The sequence below is a fragment of the Cannabis sativa genome, chromosome 4 (assembly GCF_029168945.1).
Source record: "Cannabis sativa cultivar Pink pepper isolate KNU-18-1 chromosome 4, ASM2916894v1, whole genome shotgun sequence".
Lineage (NCBI taxonomy): Eukaryota > Viridiplantae > Streptophyta > Magnoliopsida > Rosales > Cannabaceae > Cannabis > Cannabis sativa.
In genome coordinates, this window is record NC_083604.1 from 57835760 (window position 1) to 57857883 (window position 22124).

At 34.9% G+C, this 22124-nt stretch overlaps 1 protein-coding gene across 1 annotated transcript; it reads left to right on the forward strand.

Annotated features, from left to right (window-relative positions):
* Positions 1-8418: 8418 nt before the first annotated feature.
* On the forward strand, positions 8419-8958 carry LOC133037019 (PLASMODESMATA CALLOSE-BINDING PROTEIN 4-like). The gene has a single exon (XM_061113814.1). The coding sequence runs from the start codon at positions 8419-8421 to the stop codon at positions 8956-8958; it is 540 nt and encodes a 179-aa protein (XP_060969797.1).
* The last annotated feature ends 13166 nt before the right edge of the window (positions 8959-22124 follow it).

The following is a 22124-nucleotide window of genomic DNA, read 5'->3' on the forward strand; positions in this document are numbered from 1 at the left end:
TGGTTTCGCTAAGAGCGGAGGTGAGGCAAGATATTCTTTAAGTTGTCTAAGTGCATCTTCACACTCCTTTGTCCACTCAAAGTCCTTCGTTTTCTCGGTGTTGAGAAGAACAAGTGACAACGTTCAAAAGATTTTGAAATAAAACGGTTGAGTGCTGCTATCCTCCCGCTAATGTGTTAGACGTCCTTGATTGATTTTGGTGATTGAATGTTTTGTATGCAGCGTATTTGATCTGGGTTCGCTTCAACTCATCGCTTTGTCACCAAGTATCCTAGAAATTTACCTAAGGAAACACCAAAAGAACACTTGCCAGGGTTAAGTTTCATATTATATTTTTCAAGTACCTGGAATGACTATTCGAGATGATTGAGGTGGTCTGCTGCTGCTAGCGATTTGACGAGCATGTCATCGATATATACTTCCATTGACGTCCCTAGCATGTCTGCGAACATTTGATTTACCAATCTCTGATATGTTGCACTGGAATTTTTTAGTCCAAACGGCATGACCTTGTAACAGAAGGTCCCTCGTTCTGTGATGAATGATGTCTTCTCTTGATCATCTGGGTGCATAAGGATCTGGTTGTACCCATAAAATGCATCCATGAAGCTAAGGAGCTCGTGCCCAGCCGTAGAATCAATAAGCATGTCGATGTGAGGGAGCGGGAATGAATCTTTGGGGCACACCTTGTTGAGGTCTATGAAATCGATACAAATCCTCCACTTTCCATTATTTTTTCGAAAAACAACTACATTGGCCAACCATTTTGGATATTTGACCTCTCTAACTAATCCCATGTCGATGAGCTTTTGAATTTCTTCATTGATCACTTTGTTGCATTTGGGAGCGAACTTTCTTCTTTTCTGCTTAATTGGAGGGAAATTGGGGTCTACCTGCAACTTATGCATAACAATGTTAGGGTCTATACTTGTCATATCTTTGTGAGACCAAGCAAAGTTGTCATGATACCTAATAAGAAATTCAATCAACTTTGCTCGAAGTTCCGGTGTGAGCTTGGCCCCAATTCGTACTTTGTGCTCTGGGAATTCCTTGCTAATGCTCACTTCGTCTAGTTCCTCCATGTTAGGCTCATCCGGATCAATCATTGCATTTGATTGCTATAGTTGCTATAAGGTTGATTGTTTTTCTTTCAGAGTTCTCTGATAACACTCCTGCGCTGCTCTTTGTGCCCCTGATATTTGCTTTATTCCCCATGGTGTAGGAAATTTGATAAGCTGGTGGTATGTGGATGGCACAGCTTTCATCTCATGGATCTATGGCCGGCCAAGGATGGCATTGTATGAAGAAGGACAGTCAACAACGATCAACTTGGTTTGGAGGTTTACTCCTTCTATCCAAACATGCAAGTTGACCTCCCAACTGAGTGCTTTTGGTCACCAGTGAACCCGATTAAGACTGTGGATTTGCAGATGATTGTTGACTCGTCAACTTTCATATCCCTGAGCGCATTGAGAAATAAAATGTTAGCAGAACTCCCATTATCGATCAATACACATTTAATAAAACAGTTTGCAATGTATAATGAAATGACTAAGGCATCATGGTGAGGGTGGAGCAAATCTGTGGCTTCGTCATTGACAAAGCTGATGGTCTATCCAACAACTGTCTCTAGCTTTCTTGGCTTTGCTTGACTGTTGATTGGTTCTCGTGCATGGCGTTTAGCTACTGAATACGTAATTCCACCAACTTTTGATCCTCTTGAGATCACATTCACGGTCCTCGCATTTTGAGGGGGTTCAGGTGGACTCTCTTGTCTTTTATCCCCTTCTGCTACAGTTGCTTTGCCTTTATCTGAAAGGAAATCTCGTAGTTGTCCTCGACAAAGTAGCCCTACAACTTCAAACTTGAGTGCTATACATTCAGCTGTGGTGTGTCCGTGATCGCCATGAAATTCAGACCATTCGGTCATATCTTTTTGAGCTTCCGGCTTTTCAACCTTCCCAGGCCACTTGACTTTATTTCCCATGCCTTTCATTATAGCAACCACTTCAACAGGGTCTATTGTTAGAGTATAATCTGGGATTGGTGCTTTATCTTGATAGCCTCTAAACTTTTGGGATGATTGTCCCCTTTCTTGGTAATCACGTGATCGTTGGGGCGGAGCTCTTCCACTGCCTTGAAATGATCTAGATCTGTTGGTGGGTATGGTTCAACATGATAGGATAGCTTGCGCTCTACTCGTCTTGGCCCCCGATTCTCACGAGAACTTAAGTAGTTGGAGATCGGTTGCCTGTTCGATTCATCTTCCTCCCATTTTATTTGAGCCCATGCTTTGGCAAGAACATCCTCCATAGTCCTGCAAGGGTATTTAGTTAATTCTTTATATAGGTCAGATTCTACCAGAAGGCCTTTTTGGAAGGCTATGACGGCTGTGTCCACATTGTAGGCTATGATTGACACCTTCTCGACATTGAACCTTGCTACATAGTCTCTTAGCGATTCGTCCCTTCTCTGTCTAATTCTATAGAGGTCATCTGATAGCTTCTCCAGCTTCCTGATACTAGCAAATAGCTCTACAAAAATATCAGTTAATTGAGCAAAAGAAGCAATAGAATTATTAGACAAGTTTGGGTACCACTGAAGGGCTGGGCCGACTAGACTAGACCCAAACCCTTTACACATACACGCCTCGCGTAACTCGCAAAGTATTATGGCAGTGAACATCCTCTGCTTGTAGCTAACTATGTGGTCGTTGGGATCAGTCTTTCCATCATACATTTTCATCAATGGGAACACAAACTTCTTTGGCATTTCGACCAAGGCAATGGCATCTACAAAGGGTGAATCTGCAAAGCTGCTAGGTAGGCTCTTTTTGATTGGAGTTGGCACCCCTGAGATTCTTTGGATCATGGCCTCCACGCCTTCCAGTTTTCGTACAATTATTTGTTCAATCAACTCCTCTTGGGTAGATGCAACATTCACTCATGCATTCACAATAGAAGGTGTTAAATCAAGTATTGCATTATTTGCTCTAGTAAAGGATTGTTGGTTTAGAGAGCCTTCAGGAGCAGTCAGGTTGGTCAAGTTGACTGCTAGAAGGATGGTTGGCGAATTGAGTGCTGGAGGAATGGCTGACGAATTGACTGCTGGAGGAATGGCTGATGAATTGACTGCTAGAGGAATGACTGATGAATTGACTGCTGAACCCATATTCTGATTGATTGTGGGTGTTTGTTGTCCGACCGTGACGTTAGTTACCCCTGTTGTTGATGGTTGTCCGGTCACTTGGCTTGATCCTCCTATTGGGGTATCGTCAAGTGATTGCATTGGATCAATTGGAACTTTGACTCTTTTTCGACTATTGTCTGGTGTTGCCATCGAAGCAGTCAATGACTCAAGCTGGACCTTTAGTGCGACATTCTCCTTCTTGAACGCTGCATTTTCTCTTTCCACTGCTTGAGTGTGCTCCAAGTTTTCTTTCATTTGAGCTGTGAGAGTCGCGAGTTGTTCACGGAAGCTAGTCAGTTCCTCATTGATCTCTCCTTCCTCCATGTGCTCTGCCATTGTTCTTGTGTGGGTTGACTGAATGATAAAGGTCGAAACACTTTGCTCGATTGCAGCTTGTTAGGGCCCCACGGTGGACGCTAAATTGTAGATGGTAAAATCCACAATCAATTGAAGATGATCGTATGCGGGCACCGACAACCTGTAGAACAAAGAAGAGAGTAACCGGGAAACCTTGGGACACCGGGATTGTGCTGGCCGAAGGGACTCCGACGGTCAAGTCAGTAAGATTGTTCACAATGTAATAAAAAAGATGAGAATAAATGATCGAACTAAATTACCACCTATCTGTTGGGTTTTGTGCCCTAAATAAAACCCACTACAATCTGATTAGTTATCAATAGAAGAAATTTGAAGTGATTTATGTTTGCATGAATTTTACATGCTTATGTTTAATATGTTTATACACAAAATCTGTTAAGTCCAGATCATATATATTTATTCACAATTACAGTATTGTCAACACAGTGGAATGTGATTGTGATTATATGATTCAAAAGACTAAGTCCCTGATTCATTAGTGTTTTGGATTTACACTAATGTGATAATCCGCGATGATGTGTACTTACACTTGGAGTAAGTGTTATGTTCTTTCCAGGACATTGGTAAAGTATACTAGTTTCGAATGCATGGAGTATACATTGGACTGGACCGATATTGAACTTAGTTAAGACATTATAAACTTACCGTTGTATCTTTCCAAGTCAATATCAGTAGTTGATCTTAAGATTAAAAGAATCTAAATCCTGATATGCTTAGGCTCAACTCAGGAGTACTATTCATGTTCTTTGATTTATTAGTTAAGCCTACTTTTGGGTCAAGGTGATACGTGTATTTTGGGAACATGATAGTATGATTGAGTGGGAGTGCTAAACATAAATATGGAATCTATAGCTTCTACTGGTGTATAGAAGTCAAGTGATGATTCCCTTCGAGCTTAGCTAAATAGAAGTAAATGGATGAGCTCTTGTTTAAGTGACTATTTCTTAGATCACTAAAACATCATTTACAGGTAGCTAAGTGTTTTAAGGGGCCAAATACATTGAGGGGTGAAAACGGTAAAATTATCCCATCTCGATATAAATCATCTATATAGAGGATCTTTGATCACAATAAGATTATAACAATGGTTAAATGAGATAGCATATCTATATCGTGAAATATATCATATGCTTTATATAACTCTGAGAGTGCAATTCTAAGTTCTAAGAGTGGATTCAACGAGGAATTAATAAGTAGGGATTTACTTAGTAAATTCGGTTCACTTATTGGAAGCTCAGCATATAGATCCATGGTCCCCATTCTAGTTGAGACTATACTGCTTGTAAGACTCAATAATTGATTTGTAATTAATCAATTATAATTCTAAAGTTAGACTGTCTAATTTGTGAATTTTCACTAAGCAGGGGTGAAATTGTAAAGAAAAGAGATTCTAGGTTTATTTATTAATTAAGAGACTCTATATGTCTAATTAACAATTAAATTAAATGAATATTATTTAATAATCTATTTTAGTTATTAAATAATTAGTTTTGGCATTTAAATGGTTAGAATTGGAAAATTGGCATTTTTGAGAAAATAGAAATAAAAATTGTGAAAACTGCAAAATCCAAGTGAGGCCCAATAACACCAGTGGTCGGCCACTTAGTGAGCTTTTTTCCAATTAATATTTTTATTATTTTAATGCCAAATAATTACTAACCTAAACCTAGTAGTTGCCTATAAATAGAAAGTGATGGCTCAGTCAAACAAAAAAAGGGTTTTTAACAAGTTTAAATTTTTTGAAGCCTTCTGTCAGAAAATTACCTTTTTCAGAAAACTGAGCCTTCCACTTCTCTCTCTATAGCCGACCCTACCTCTCTCTCTTTTCCTCTTCACAATTTCGAAACCTTAGTGATAGAGTAGTGCCCACACACAGCAAGTGGTACCTCAATCATAGATTGGAAGACTGTGAAGGATCACACACAAAGAGAAGGACATTCGGGCTCAGATCTTGATAATACTCTGCGACAGAAAGGATACAAGGGTTAGAGATCTGAGTGGAAGGAGACATTATTCCGCTGCAACCAATGTAAGGTTTTCTTAACTTTATATGTGTTTAATTATCGTTTTAGAAAGTTCATATTTAGGGTGTTAAACAACATACTTGTGAGTAGATCTAAGATCCTGGTAAAATAAATTCCAACACTGTCTTGACTGCAGAAATAAGTATGTAGTTTCAGAGAGAATGAGAGAGTAAACGATAAGAAAGAAGTATTAAGATGATTGAAAATTGATGTCTCCCTCCCTGTAACTGAGAGTGACTCTTATAGGCGTCCATGGAAGGACGTTACTCATGACCGCTCACCCTCCTTTAGAAGCGCACTTCCCCACTTGATTAGGGAGATCGTTATATGTGGGGTCAGTTTAACTGACCACTTCAAAGGTTGTTAGATGAGTGATAATACTTGGTATCGTCTACGGCTCGGATCATTGTGAGCTCAATGATGGGTCATGGGTAATGTTAATGTCTGACTTGACTGTTTGGGCCTATTAGGCTTGATGTTGTGACCGTACCATCATAATTAGTCAAATAGCCTAACCCAATCTTATTTGAGCATTCTTTGGGTTTATCACATATGATATTGAGCATGAGCCCAATTTTGGCCTCTACATGTATTTTTTCCATCATAAAAATAACGAAGATAGAAGTAAGCTCAGGGAGAAAATAAGAATCTCGGGGCATGAAAGTTTAGCCCAACACCCAGGTTGACAATCAACCTGGTGCGCTGGTTTTGATTATCTAAATGCAAATTCTGCTCTGAGAATTCTCTCTAGCATAGTCTAAAATAGGGTAGGAGATCTCATCCTCGATTTCAAGAACCTTGAAAGATCAAAACGACATCCCGAAAGCTCTAGAAAGAGCACTCAGCGACCGCGTTGACGTTTGACATGGTGCACTTGGTTTTGCTTAGCCAATTCTAATTCCGTCTCAAGTGTTCATCTACTTTTTTCATGGTAAACAAGAGCTATGAACGCAGACAAGTAAAATTCACAACTTCATATATTTTACTTTTCAACAAATTAACATAGTCGCGAATCGGGTAGTTTAGAGTCTCCCAATTTCGTGAAATAGCGACATCTCCAAGAACTGATGAACGACTTCACCAGAACACAAAAACTAGTTAAGTGATGTCAAAATATCACTTAGACATCAAAAAGTACATCCTCAACACATTTTTCCCTTGGCCCAACGTCGAGGTTGACATCAACTAGAGGTCAACCTGGGTGTTGGTATTAGAGAAACCTTCAAAAAAATGGTCATAACTCACTCAATATTGATCCGATTGATGCAATTCAACTTGCGTTTCAAATCTATTTCAGTGCTCTATAAAGTCATGTCTCACACTCCAATCACAATTCTGAAGTTATCAAGTCCAAATTTTGTCCTCAAGGGAGTTACGAATTTCAACTACAACTTACCTAAAATGGGTCCTGCAGGCGCGACTCAAGCTTCATAAATTGACAGCTGACTTTCAAAGTCAATTTTAGAGTTAGATCATCATCAACGGTTAAAAATATCCTAAATGTATTTTTTATATATATATTTTAATAGGATATCCTTCCTTATAAAATGATAGCTCCTCTATTTCATTTTTTATATTCAAAAAAGTACCCACAAGGTGACGTAGCTATTTTTCTTGTAATCATTATCATGAGAATAAAAACTCGAAGTAGACGTAACTCCATTACTATCGCGACACAGGAGTAAACTACTATAAATTCGTGTGTGTACTTTCTATTTTACTTAATTACTTCTAACTTTCATCTCATCTATAAATACGAGCGAGTTGACTAGATTTATGTATCAACACTAATCATAATTGTTGTAGTGGCCAAAAACTACTCTAAGCCCAACGAACGAAGTACTTACAAAGCCCACTTATAAGTCAGAAACAAGGAACCCATAAGCCCAATGGCTCACATGGGCCACGCCCAATCTAATCCTTTTGGGCCATACCCATATTCGAATGTCCAACCCACAATAAAGCTGGATCTTAAAGTGTAATATTAGGGTTGATATGTGGAGGAAGAAGAACGTTAAGTTTCCCAACTAACCCACAACCATAGCGATCCTCCCTAGCATAGCGGAGCGAGAATATCAACTCTCCAAGTGATGCGTGGATGTGAGGACGCTCATCCAGGAACGAACCTAAAAGATGACGCTCATCCTTCGAGAAGTGGAGGAAGACCGTTTCTCTAGGGATGGATCACGTTTCAAGAGGTAGCCGTTTTCCTAAGATAATAAATAGGCCCACACTGGGACTGAGGGGGGATCGAAGGATATACGAATATTCACCCTCTTTTTATAGTTTTTCGACTAAACTTATCATTTCTCTATGATCTAACGTACTTTTCCTCATTCCAGTGAGCAAGGTTTGACCGTCAATCATCGCATAACCATAGACACAAGAAGTATTTATTTACATTTCTTATTTTCTTTTCTACTTCGCACTATAAATTTACTGACTTGACTGACGGAGTGCCTTCGGCCGGCACCACCCCGGTGTCCCAAAGTTTCACGGTCATCCTTTGTCTTTGTTCCGCATGTTGTCGGTGCCCACAAACGCTCATTCCGATCATTGTACATTTTAGCCTCTACAATTTGGCACCCCCCGTGGGGCCCTGACAAACTGAATGTGAGCAAGGCGATCTATCATTACCACACTTCAGATGGCAGAAGAAGGAGAGTTTGTTGCCCAGGAACAACCCAATGTCAATGAACAACTTGCCACAATAATGGCCCAGATGCGGGAGATGGCTAAGCGAACTAGAGTTCTGGAGTGAGAAAATGCAACCTTTAAGGAGGAGAACACAACATTTAGGAGTCCAAATGCCGCAATAAATTCACAAATGGAGTCACTGAAGGCTACCATGACAACTCCTAGTGTTGCTCAAAGTCAGTTTCGAGTTCCAATTACACCAATGTCATCGCTAGACTCAACTCCTATAAGAATAGAGACCCAAACCTCTGATCAACAAACACTCGGAGGGACATCGACTCCAACGTTAGGAAGTCATTTTGTCGTAGGAGGTTATCAACCTCAACAATCTGAACATACTGATGTGCAAACAGATGGGACAAACTGTGGAGTTCTAATGACCAACAATGTGGCCTCCGACCTACCTACGGTCAGTCTCCCTACAACTGGCCTGCCTACGGTCAGCCTTCCTACAACTGGCCTGCCTGCGGTCAGCCCTCCTAAAATTGGCCTACCTGCAGTTAGCCTTCCTACAACTGGTCTGCCTACGGTCAGCCTTCCTACAATTGGCCTGCCTACAATCAGCCTCCCAGCAACTAGCAACTTGGGGGTTGGCATTACAACGTTTGATCCTCCGACGACTAGCAACTTGGTGCTTGTCACTAAACTATTCACTTATAAAAGTAATTAATAGGAGCTACGCTTAACCCAACTATTCACTTATGAAATAAGTGATATGAGCTACACTCAACCCAACTATTTACTTATAAAATAAGTGATAGGAGCTACGCTCAACCCAAATATTCACTTATAAAGTAAGTAATAGGAGCTACGCTCAACCTAACTATTCACTTACAAAGTAAGTAATAGGAGCTACGCTCAACCCAACAAAGTAAGTAATAGAAGCTACGATAAACTATTCACTTACAAAGTAAGTAATAGGAGCTACGCTCAACCCAACTATTCACTTATGAAATAAGTGATATGAGCTACGCTCAACCCAACTATTCACTTATAAAATAAGTGATAAGAGATACGCTCAACCCAAATATTCACTTATAAAGTAAGTAATAGGAGCTACGCTCAACCCAACTATTCACTTACAAATTAAGTAATAGGAGCTATGCTCAACCCAACAAAGTAAGTAATAGAAGCTACGATAAACTATTCACTTACAAAGTAAGTAATAGGAGCTACGCTCAACCCAACTATTCACTTATGAAATAAGTGATATGAGCTACGCTCAACCCAACTATTCACTTATAAAATAAGTGATAGGAGTTACGGTCAACCCAAATATTCACTTATAAAGTAAGTAATAGGAGCTACGCTCAACCCAACTATTCACTTACAAAGTAAGTAATAGGAGCTACGCTCAACCCAATTATTCACTTATGAAATAAGTGATACGAGCCACGCTTAACCCAACTATTCACTTATAAAGTAAGTAATAGGAGCTACGCTCAACCCAACTATTCACTTATGAAATAAGTGATAAGCTACGCTCAACCTAACTATTCACTTATAAAGTAAGTGATCGGAATTACACTCAACCCAAATATTCACTTACAAACTAAGTGATAAGGGCTATGCCCAACCCATCTGTTCATTTAAAAAACTCAAGGACAAGAGTCATACTCAACCATAGATCAAATTGCAAGAGCTATATTTAGTCTGACTTTTCAAATCATAAATCAAGTCTTCAGAATTACGTTCAATCGTAACTAAATATAAAATTTACTCAACAATGTTACGGTCAGCCAAACTCGATGTACTCAGTCAACCTGTTCCAAAGCCTAAGTTTTAGGGACACTCACTAAGACTTAGACTAGGGGATATAGTACATGGATCAATGCTAAATTTATACCAACTGAATAACATAAAACATCAACAAAATGCAAAATGAAGAATATTAATACCAAATTAAGATAATAAGTCATACCACCGCAAAGGCAACGTTCATCATCAAAGCGTCATAAAATTCAAAAGGAAAATCGCTAAGAGGATGTCTGCACATTAAAAGGATCGTTAAGCATACATACTCAATGCCACAATGGTGATGTTCATGCTTTAACCAAAGAGACTTAAAGTTTAAATCAATTGTTACTTGTAAACAAAAGGGAGAGACTTGAAAGACCCGCTATGGAGGAATGGTACCATCTTCAGCAATGGAGAACATCACATCGTCAATGCCACTCCTGCCAGAAACAGAAGTGTGAGCATCGACACCCATACCAGGGACAGAGGTGTTGGGTCTTATGCCCTAAATAAAACTCATTTCAATATAATCAGATTTACTTATTAATATAGATCAGAAATAACATTTAATGTTGCATGGTTCACATGATTTATTTCATGATTATATGTACATAATGTATAAATTCATCTGAAACCCTTTTCACATACCTGATCCTGTTTATTGTGTTGTCAACACATTGGAAAGTAAACATGACTATGTGAATAAAGTTTCCTAGATTTATCAGACATAGGGTTTTACTGATATGATAATCTACAACAGAGTTTACTTGCATTTGGAGAAATGCTATGTTCTTTCCAGAGCATTGGTTAAAGTAAAGCTCAGGTTGGATGCATGGAGTATGCATCGGAAGGGACCGATATTGAACTTTGACTTAGATTTATTAAACTTACCGTAATATCTATTCAAGTCAATATCGCCTAGTTGATCCTAGATCAAATGATCTTAATCCTGTTATGATTAGGCTCAATCTCAGGAGGCTATTCGTGTTCTTTGATTTGTTAGTTAAGCCTACTTTTAGGTCAGGGTGATACGTACATTTTGGGAACACGGTAGTGCAATTGAGTGGGAGCGCTAACATAAACATGGAATCTATAGCTTCTATCTGGCGAATAGTAAGTAAAGGATGATCTCCTTCGATCTTGACCAAACAAAAATAAATGGTGGAGATCTCATTTCACATAAGCTGAAATATCATTTATATGGGGTTAAGTGTTTTAAGGATTAAATACATTGTAGGGTGTAACGGTAATCTAATCCCTTTACAGTGTAGATCATTCATATAGAGGATCATTGATCAAATTAGGATTATACCAATGGATAACTAATGATGTGTCTATATGGTGGAACATATAGAGCATTCTATATACTGACAGTGCAATTCTAAGTTCTATGCATGGATTCAACGAAGAATTAATAAGTCAGTGAATTTAGGTTATAAATTCTTGATCTGCTTATTGGAAGCTCGGTTATATAGACCCATGGTCCCCGTACTAGTTGAGATAATATTGCTTATAAGACTCATATAATTGGTTTTGATTAATAAATTATAATTCTCAAATTAGACTATGTCTATTTGTGAATTTTTCACTAAGTAAGGGCAAAATTGTAAAGAAAAAGTTTTAGGGGCATATTTGTTAATTATGATACTTTGTATGGTTCAATTAATAAATATGATAAATGACAATATTATTTAATAATTATTTATAGTTATTAAATAGTTAGAATTGGCATTTAAATGGTTGAATTAGAAAATTGGCGTTTTTGAGAAAATCAGATGCAGAAAAGATAAAACTGCAAAATTACAAAAAGTGAGGCCCAAATCCACATGTATAGGGCCGGCAACTTTTGTAGGGTTTTACCTCTGATATTTTCATTATTTTAATGCCAAATAATTCAAACCTAATCCTAGTGGAATGCGATAAATAGATAGTGAAGGCTTCAGGAAATTTACACTAAATTTTATACTTTTTCCTTCAGAGATAAACCTGAGTCTCTCTCTCTCCCTATCTTTGGCCGACCACTCCCTCTCTCTCTTCCTCCTTGAGATTTTGAAATTCTTAGTGTTAGAGTAGTTCCCACACACAGCAAGTGATACCTCAATCATAGTGAGGAAGATCGTGAAGAAAGACTTTCAGCAAGAAGGAGTTTCAGCACCAAAGAATCAGAGAAAGAGATTCAGGTTCAGATATTGATAATGCTCTGCTACAGAAAGGAATCAAGGGCTAGATATCTGAACGGAAGGAGTCATATTATTCCGCTGCACCCAATGTAAGGTTTCTAATACTTTATATGTGTTTATTTCATCGTTTTAGAAAGTTCATATTTAGGGTGTTAATCAACATACTTGTGAGTAGATCAAAGATCCTGGTAAAATGATTTCCATCAACTGGCCTCAGAGCCATGGTAATTGATTTGATTGCAAGAAATTTGTACTTTAAAATGATTGTTTGATGTTTTGGATGGTATCATGTTTTATTGAATGTTATTTGATGATTGATTGATGTTTGTGAATTTTCGTGAAAAATAATTGAATATCTGTTTCTGGTATTATTTTTATTGGATAGTATGGAAAAAATTAAGCAAGTTACCTTTTTACAGAACTCAATTTCGATTTAATTTGAATTAGTTATGATTTTTTGAAGTTTCGAAAAAATTTCGAGATTGAGCAACAGGGTTCTGCGCGCGGAAATCATGCAGATTTCCCCCTGCGCCGAGAAACCACGCCCATGCACTCCCCATGCGCGCGCGGACTGGTATGCACAGCATCCCGTCCGTACAGCTCGCAATTTACTATTTTTTGTGTAGTTCTGTATTTATACATTTACTATTCCTAATTCAATTCTAATTATCATAATTAATTTAATTAATATTTTTTAAATTTAATTCATGATATTAGTGTAATTTGAATTTGAAAAATAGTAAATATCTATCTTTTTTGCTTAATTATCTATCTTATTTTTAAATTTGATTATATCTTATCTTATTTTTAAATTTAAGGTCAGATATTAAATTTTTTAAATTAATTTTTTTTTAAAATAATTTGACCTTATTTAAATTTAAAATAAGATAACTATAATCATGTAATTTTAAATAGATGTAAGATATTTTGCTAACTTTTAAATTTTGTTATTTTATTTATTTAAATTACATTTAAAATCTGAAAAAGATATTTATTTATCTTTTTAATTTTTATTTAATTTTTATTTATAAAATAACATTAAATTTTTAAAAGTAGTTAGCAAATTTTGAAATGATATTTAGGTTGGTTGAAACCTAATTTTTCAAAATTGTAGGTTTAATTTTAAATATTTAATTTATTATTTTCGAAATATATATATTTATTTTTTCAATTTCAAAATAAATATTTTTTATTATTTATTTAATTTTTGAAATTTAATTATTTAAAATTAAATAAATCCTACTTCCAACTATCCAGCTAACCTTGTTGCAAGAGTATGTGTTTTAGCCTGTTTGTAAGTTTTTAAAACCTATTATTGCTTGATTGCAAATAGCCATGGTAACTTGTTGACAGAGCAATTGATCTGATTTTAACTCATGGCTCCCTTGGTCAAGTAAATAATTTGTAACAGGTATATTTACAATCTTCTTTCATCTGTGTATGACCTAGCAACATGATAGGATCCATCCAAATTGTGTGCCTGTGTGAGCCTATGTGTTTAATTTTATTATAGATGCATATAGGTTGTTGTTGCTAAATAAAATATAATAGTTCTTGATAGATTTTATTTAGGCCCATTTAGTTTTGGGCCTATTCAATTAATAACAGTTGTTCATTTTAAGGTTAAATTCCTCTCTTTTGGGCCTTGTGTGAGAGTTGGGAGCCATAGTAGTGGGTACGACATACTGAACCCAGCACCCCCTCAAATGAACCACCCCAATTGTGAAGGCCCATTTGCCTGATTTGAATAACTGTACTAGGTTAATTAAATTAGTTTGACCTAATAAAATTGATTAGCAACATAATTAATTTCATTTATTTTGAAATTAATTTAAGAAAACCATAGTTTAAAGAATTTTATATTCTAAGCTAAACTATATGTATTTTCTTCTATTTAATTAAATATAGAATTATAACCATCTAGATTCTTTCTGAAGCTTAATTTAAATTTTTCATTAAATATTCCTATTTAAGTTGATATTTAGTTATCTATAACTAATCAACTTAAATCTGAATATCTTTTGAATTTAAAATTTCAAAATTAAGTTGAGGAATTTTAGGAATCGGTTATTAAGATTCTTTAGATATTTTTTTTAAGTTGATATCTTTTCGAATATTAACTTAAAATGGAATATTTTCAAATTAAGTGGTTACAACTTAATTTTTTTGATATTTAATTAAATTTAAATTTGAAAATATTTAAGTTCTAGATTTTTTCTAATACAACTTAAATTAGATATTTTTTCAAATTTTGTGGAAAAGATACTTAGTCAAATAAGATATTTTCTAGATAGTTATTTTTAGACTACTTATTATTTCTAATATTAAAATAGGAAAATATTATACATTGTGAAATTAATGATTTAAATAATTAATTTTGGTACAATTTATTTTAAGTATATTTTTTTCCTAGTATTAAACTAGAGATTAATAATTAAGCCTTCTCTACACTTAATTATTTATTTCTTGAATTTAATACATTTAATTAATTTGAAAATTAAATATCTAAGTTGATTTTCATCATGATACTTAAATATTTCTTTTTCATGACACTTAATTAAATAGAAAATTATTTTTAGTTGAAATTTATTTTTTCAACTAAATTTAAATAATTTTCAAAATATATTTTTTTTCTTTATTTTATTAATCAAATTTCGAAATTGCATTTCTTGAATGCTGGAATTTCAAATTTTATTTTAAAAATAGATTAAAGTTGTAAATTATTTATTTTAATTTTGGACCAACTTAAATCAATGATTTTTTCATTTAATGATTAATTAAAATAAATGAAGTAAAATAGATTTAATTAGAAAATGAATTAATTAGTCCATGAAAACCTAGATAGATATTATCTGTTTTTGCTTGAAGTATTTTTCTAGTGTATTTAATTAAATAAAAAATTAATATTTAAGTTGATTTTCATCATCATACTTAAATATTTGAAATTTTTTTTATATATTGAATTAAATAGGAAAATTATATTTTTTGTTGTAAATTAATTTTATTAATTAATTTTGGGCCGACATTAAATTAGAATAATTTTTCCAGGATTTATTTATTTTTATTATTTTAACATGCATTTTCGAAAATTGTATTCTTAAATACTTTAATTTTTTGAAATGCAATATATATTTATAGAAAATTAAATTTGAGTTGTAAATTAATTTAAATTAATTTTGTAACAACTTAAATTAAATATTTTTCTAAATATTTATTGGAAATTATTACTAAGATGGAAGAAATTCATGTTATTTTCATATCCATCTAAGTAAAATTTATAAATATTAAATTAAAATTTATATTTAGAATTTTTCATTCTAAATTGGAAAGTTTAATTAATAAATATATATTAAAATAAATAGATTAAATAAGTTTTAAAGAAAATACAACTCTCTTCAAATAATGAGCTTTATTATTAAGATATTCGATCTCCATTGTTGGTTTTACATCGCGTTTATTTTAGTAAGTAATCCTCCCTAATGGAAGAACGTTCATTAGCAATTTCGCACCGTTTAATCTCGAAAGATAAGTAGTTTGTAAGTGTTTTATATGGTATGGATCACCCTAATGGTTGCGACCATATTTGACTTGCAAATTATGAAATAATGGTGGATGCTCATAAGATAGAATTGCCTTGACTCTCGCCTAAACGGGACAACGCTGAATTCCAATCTTGATCTTATAAAAGGTTGCTAGAATGTTTAACATTTTAGATGAGCTGACAACTCTATTCAATGGATGGTAGCTTTGACTCTCGCCTAAACGGGACACTGATATCAGTTTGTTGAAAATCTTGGAAATTATTTAGGATTGTATGTTTTAGTATTTTCACTTGTCATTCCTACTTGCTATATGTTTAATAATTTCTGAATTGTGCATGAATTTATATTGAACCATGTTATTTTCTGTTATTAAATTGTAGTTTAATTTCGAATCTTCATTGTTGGTCTAACTTGGTTTGTTTATCTAATGAGATAAATCCCTAATGGATTTTCACCATTAGACATACACAATAGTGTTAGATCTCGAAAGATAAATACTGTATATGCGACATCTAGCTGTTCATCAATAGATGAGACCTTAGACTAATATTTTTACAATATGAAACAAGAAGATTGTATAAATAAGATTACTTTGACTTTCGCTAATCAAAGCATCGTTGGATTCTTATTTAAACAACGAAATTATCCTAATTCCTCTTAGCTTATTCATTTCGAATTAGCTCAATAACATATCATTGGATGAATGGTCTATAAATCATTTCATGTCATTATATTTTCTCTTAAGAAATTAAATGACGCATATGATTATAATCCCGAAATTCTATTCCAAAATGATGTAAATCCTCAATCTTAGAAATCTCCTACTTGTATGGGAAAATCCGACTTAGAGTTTGTAGTAGTGGTCCAAGAAAGAATTACTCATTATATTTGGTATAAATTTAAGTCTTTGACTTTAATTTTAGATTCCAAACAGAAATTTTCTTATATTTCTAATTCCAGAATACAATACAGTTACACTTTCACAAGTGTTTAATAACCATTTTCTATCAATGGATTCAAACTGTATGGAATTTGAGTTTAATATTCTGTGACCAGGATCCACTTGCACTATTCTAAGAACTCTTTCAAGTAACTAAACCTAAGTCATCAAAAGACACAACCACACATTTTTAATCTATGGCATTTGTATATAGTGGTTTTGACAAGATCATTCTCTGCAAAGAGTTAATATGCCTATATCCACTGAAAGTAGTTCATCTCATTCGCAGATGGATGTACATTCAGGGGTGGATATGAGTTTTTCGTTGTATTCTTAAAATGATCACTCTAGATTATACCTTAAGCAAAGAAATTTAAAATGTTTGAAAAATTTCTAATTTCTAGCAATGGTGGAAAACCATTAAGGTAAGTGGTTAAAGATCTTGCGAACTGATAGGGGTGGAGAAATAGTTAGTAGATATGCAGTTCAAAGATCATTAAATTGATTTTTGAATTATATCCAAACTTACCTCCCCAGAGATTTCGATTTGCATATTGATGATTAGTTACTAGTCGTTGACTAAATCCTTCTATGGTAATACATTTTTCAGAATGATGTAATGGTTGTATACTTAATGTAAATCATTACTAGATTCATGGATGACCTAATCAAAATCTTAAGAAAAGCTAGAACTGTTAACCATGGTTTGTTAGCTATTCTAAGTGATTAGGGGTGGACCATCCCATTGTCAATAGATAAGAAAGTGTTTGTTCAAACAAATACTACTTTTCTAAGAAAATGACTAAGTCTGAAAATAAAGTAGCAAATAAAGGAGATATTTTTCTTGATTCCAAAAGTGTTCTATCATCTTATATGACATATGATGATCCCACTGCCTCTGTTGTCTTGTCACAACCGAAGAGATCAATACCATTTAGTTTTCTTAGACATAATTCACGGTACCTTGTCGTAGTGGGAGAGTTTCTAGGAACTCACCTTCTTATGACTTGGGAGACACTAGTGATTAAAATCCATTGTGAGTTTAAACAAGTAATGGATTGTCAAGATAAGAAACTAAGAAGAAAGCCAAAATAACTATAGTTTAATCCATTCACATGGAGTAACCTAAAGTTTTCTATTACAAGGACATAAAAGGAGATTTTCGTTTATAAGTCTATTCAATGGACTTAACAAAACTTCCTGTTCCTAGTATTATGGGTTTAAGTTTATCTAAACCTATGGCTTGTGGTATACCTGGTAATTACTTACTCTAATGCAAGCAACTTACTTTAGTAAGATACTGAAGCATTTTCTTTCTAATGGCAATCTATAGAAGCTTCACAACTTCTAGGCATAGATTTTATTTATCTAAAAGGAAAAGTCTCAACTATTCCAGAAAAGATAAAGCCATGAAAGAATTTCTTAAATCAACAGTGAGAGGTCTCAGATATGCTTTAGTATGCCTTAGACCAGACACCTGCTGTTGAGTGGGAGTAATGAGTAGGTATCAGATTAATCCAGGAGAAGAACATTGGAAGACAATCAAGTAAATCTTAAGATAAAGAAGAGGAATTATATGTTAGTCTATAAGGGTGTGTTTAAAACTCTTAGACTTCACCACATCAGATTTCGAAATTTGCCTTTGTGCTAGAAAATCTTTCTGATAAGATGGTGATTACTCTGGGGGTGGAATAGTGATTTTGGAGAAGTGTAAAAACCTATCTGAAGTCTCTAGGTCTACCAGAAAGGGACTGAATATTAAAGTTGCAGGAAAGGTACTTATTCAGTCTAAGGAAAGTTCTATACATTTTTGGCACCATTCCAAATTGCCTAAACTACTAGTTGTAATTTCCTGATTAACCAAAAGTAGTTTCCAAAGGTATAGAATCCAGTATCCCAAAAAGAGTAGACAATATAGAGAGGAATTTCACATTATCAATGATTTTGTGATTAAGGAAGAGTACTGGTGGAGAAAAGGTTGTGCTTAATTCAACCTTTCAGATCCTATTACGAGGAGTTCACTACTACTAAACTTGATTTGTATATCAAGGTGTTGCGATTATTTGAAATGCACTTTTTGTTTATATTAGTGCAAGTGGGAGTTTGTTGGGTTTTATGCCCTAAATAAAACTCATTTCAATATAATCAGATTTACTTATTAATATAGATCAGAAATAACATTTAATGTTGCATGGTTCACATGATTTATTTCATGAGTATATGTACATAATGTATAAATTCATCTGAAACCCTTTTCAAATACCTGATCCTGTTTATTGTGCTGTCAACACATCGGAAAGTAAACATGACTATGTGAATAAAGTTTCCTAGATTTATCATACATAGAGTTTTACTGATATGATAATCTACAACAGAGTTTACTTGCATTTGGAGAAATGCTATGTTCTTTCCAGAGCATTGATTAAAGTAAAGCTCAGGTTGGATGCATGGAGTATGCATCGGAAGGGACCGATATTGAACTTTGACTTAGATTTATTAAACTTACTATAATATCTATTCAAGTCAATATCGCCTAGTTGATCCTAGATCAAATGATGTTAATCTTGTTATGATTAGGCTTAATCTCAAGAGGCTATTCGTGTTCTTTGATTTGTTAGTTAAGCCTATTTTAGGTCAGAGTGATACGTACATTTTGGGAACACGGTAATGCAATTGAGTGGGAGCACTAACATAAACATGGAATCTATAGCTTCTATCTGGCGAATAGTAAGTAAAGGATGATCTCCTTCGAGCTTGACCAAACGAAAATAAATGGTGGAGATCTCATTTCACATAAGCTGAAATATCATTTATACGGGGTTAAGTGTTTTAAGGATTAAATACATTGTAGGGTGTAACGGTAATCTAATCCCTTTACAGTGTAGATCATTCGTATAGAGGATCATTGATCAAATTAGGATTATAACAATGGATAATTAATGATGTGTCTATATGGTGGAACATATAGAGCATTCTATATACTGAGAGTGCAATTCTAAGTTCTATGCGTGGATTCAACGAAGAATTAATAAGTCAGTGAATTTAGGTTATAAATTCTTGATCTGCTTATTGGAAGCTCGGTTATATAGACCCGTGGTCCCCGTACTAGTTGAGATAATATTGCTTGTAAGAATCATATAATTGGTTTTGATTAATCAATTATAATTCTCAAATTAGACTATGTCTATTTGTGAATTTTTCACTAAGTAAGGGGGAAATTGTAAAGAAAGAGTTTTAGGGGCATATTTGTTAATTATGATGCTTTGTATGGTTCAATTAATAAATATGATAAATGACAATATTATTTATAGTTATTAAATAGTTAGAATTGGCATTTAAATGGTTGAATTTGAAAATTGGCGTTTTTGAGAAAATCAGATGTAGAAAAGATAAAACTGCAAAATTGCAAAAAGTGAGGCCCAAATCCACTATGCATGGCCGACCACTTTTGTAGGGAATTTAAACTAATATTTTCATTAATTTAATGCCAAATAATTCAAACCTAACCCTAGTGGAATGTTATAAATAGATAGTGAAGGCTTTAGGAAATTTACACTAAATTTTCTAATTTTTCCTTCAGAGAAAAACCTGAGCCTCTCTCTCTCCCTATCTTTGGCCGACCACTCCCTCTCTCTCTTCCTCCTTGAGATTTCGAAATTCTTAGTGTTAGAGTAGTGCCCACACACAGCAAGTGATACCTCAATCATAGTGAGGAAGATCGTGAAGAAAGATTTTCAGCAAGAAGGAGTTTCAGCACCAAAGAATCAGAGAAAGAGATCCAGGTTCAGATATTGATAATGCTCTGCTACAGAAAGGAATCAAGGGCTAGATATCTGAACGGAAGGAGTCATATTATTCCGCTGCACCCAATGTAAGGTCTCTAATACTTTATATGTGTTTATTTCATCGTTTTAGAAAGTTCATATTTAGGGTGTTAATCAACATACTTGTGAGTAGATCTAAGATCCTGGTAAAATAATTTCCAACAAGAGGTATGAGCATCGACACCCACACTAGACACAGAGATATGAGCATCAACATCCATCTCATTCTCTTGCTCAAGAGCCAAATATTCTTCATGAAGTGCAATAGCACCATCGACATCCCATCCACGATGGAGCCCTTTCTTATATTGTATCATCAACTCACCCCTTGTCTTGATAGTAGTCTCAAGCAAAATATCATCAATCTCCTGGTACAATGTGACATGCTTAGCCTCCTCCTCCTTAAGTTTGTCACGCACACGCTCCAACTCAATGTTCAACGAGGAATAACTCTGTTTGAGCTTGTCATATGATGATTTGGTAGTCTATCCTTCCATTTTCAAGTTCTCCACTTCCTTGCTAAGTCTGGAATGCTCCTTGTTCAAAGCCCTGCTCTTTTGATAAAGCAAAATTGTGTCACACCTCAAGTAGAGGACTGCTTGAATAGCCTACATAAGACAAGTCGAATTATCATGAGTAATACACAAAAATAACTACATATGTGTACACACAAATTCTTTCCAAACTTACTTGGTAAATCGTAGAAACACTGTAATTTGCTCGCCCCGCAACTCCGATGCCCCTCAAACACTCTTCATCTCTCAGATGGAGAAGAGCCTCAACATGGCTTTTAATGGAAGTAGGGTCAAAGTAAGCTGAAATATTGGAAGAGATAGACAAGTTGATCATACTCTCCTCAATAGACAACATGTTGTCACCCCTCAGTGGAGAAGCTATAACCACACCATCAGTTGGCAACTGAGAGCCACCGGCTTCATGTTAATTAGCAAGAACTCAACATTTCGCAACATGACTTGTGGTCTTCTTATGCCTCTTTCCAAGTAAATTACTCCTACCCCTAGCAACAGCATCATCCGCTCCACACACCTTGAAAGTCATCCTCTTATAGTAGCGGTTTGCAAGAAAATGTTCTTCTTCCGTTAAATGATGAATCAAAGAGAAGGGACCACTAACCTTCTCTAAAGCTCGGGTCAACAAAAGGATGGGGGCGCGCTTGACATCGTTGAGTGAAAAAATACTACCTTCTTGACGTTGTGCACCTTTCCACAACTTTCCAACACAAGATTTATTCAAAACAAGAAGCTCGTTATGGGCTCTATGATTTGAAGGAATATAGAGCAAGTCGTTAACTCGAGCTTCAGACCAACACCCCTGCGAGGACATCGAGTGAGGCCCTTACCTACAATGACAAAGAGAAATAGTTAATATTCATAGACAAATCAAGTATCAAATAAAAAAACGACAAAGAAATCAACACTCCTCACTCACTTAAGGTTCACCATGAAGTAGGAACCACATAATCACTCGTTCCAAACAGGTCACCTTTGACAAAACAATATTTCTTCCTCCAACCCCTCTTGTTGCTAGCAACCAACTCTATTACCTAAGCTTTTTGTTTGCTGTAAGAGTGAACATATATCGACCTTTATCTG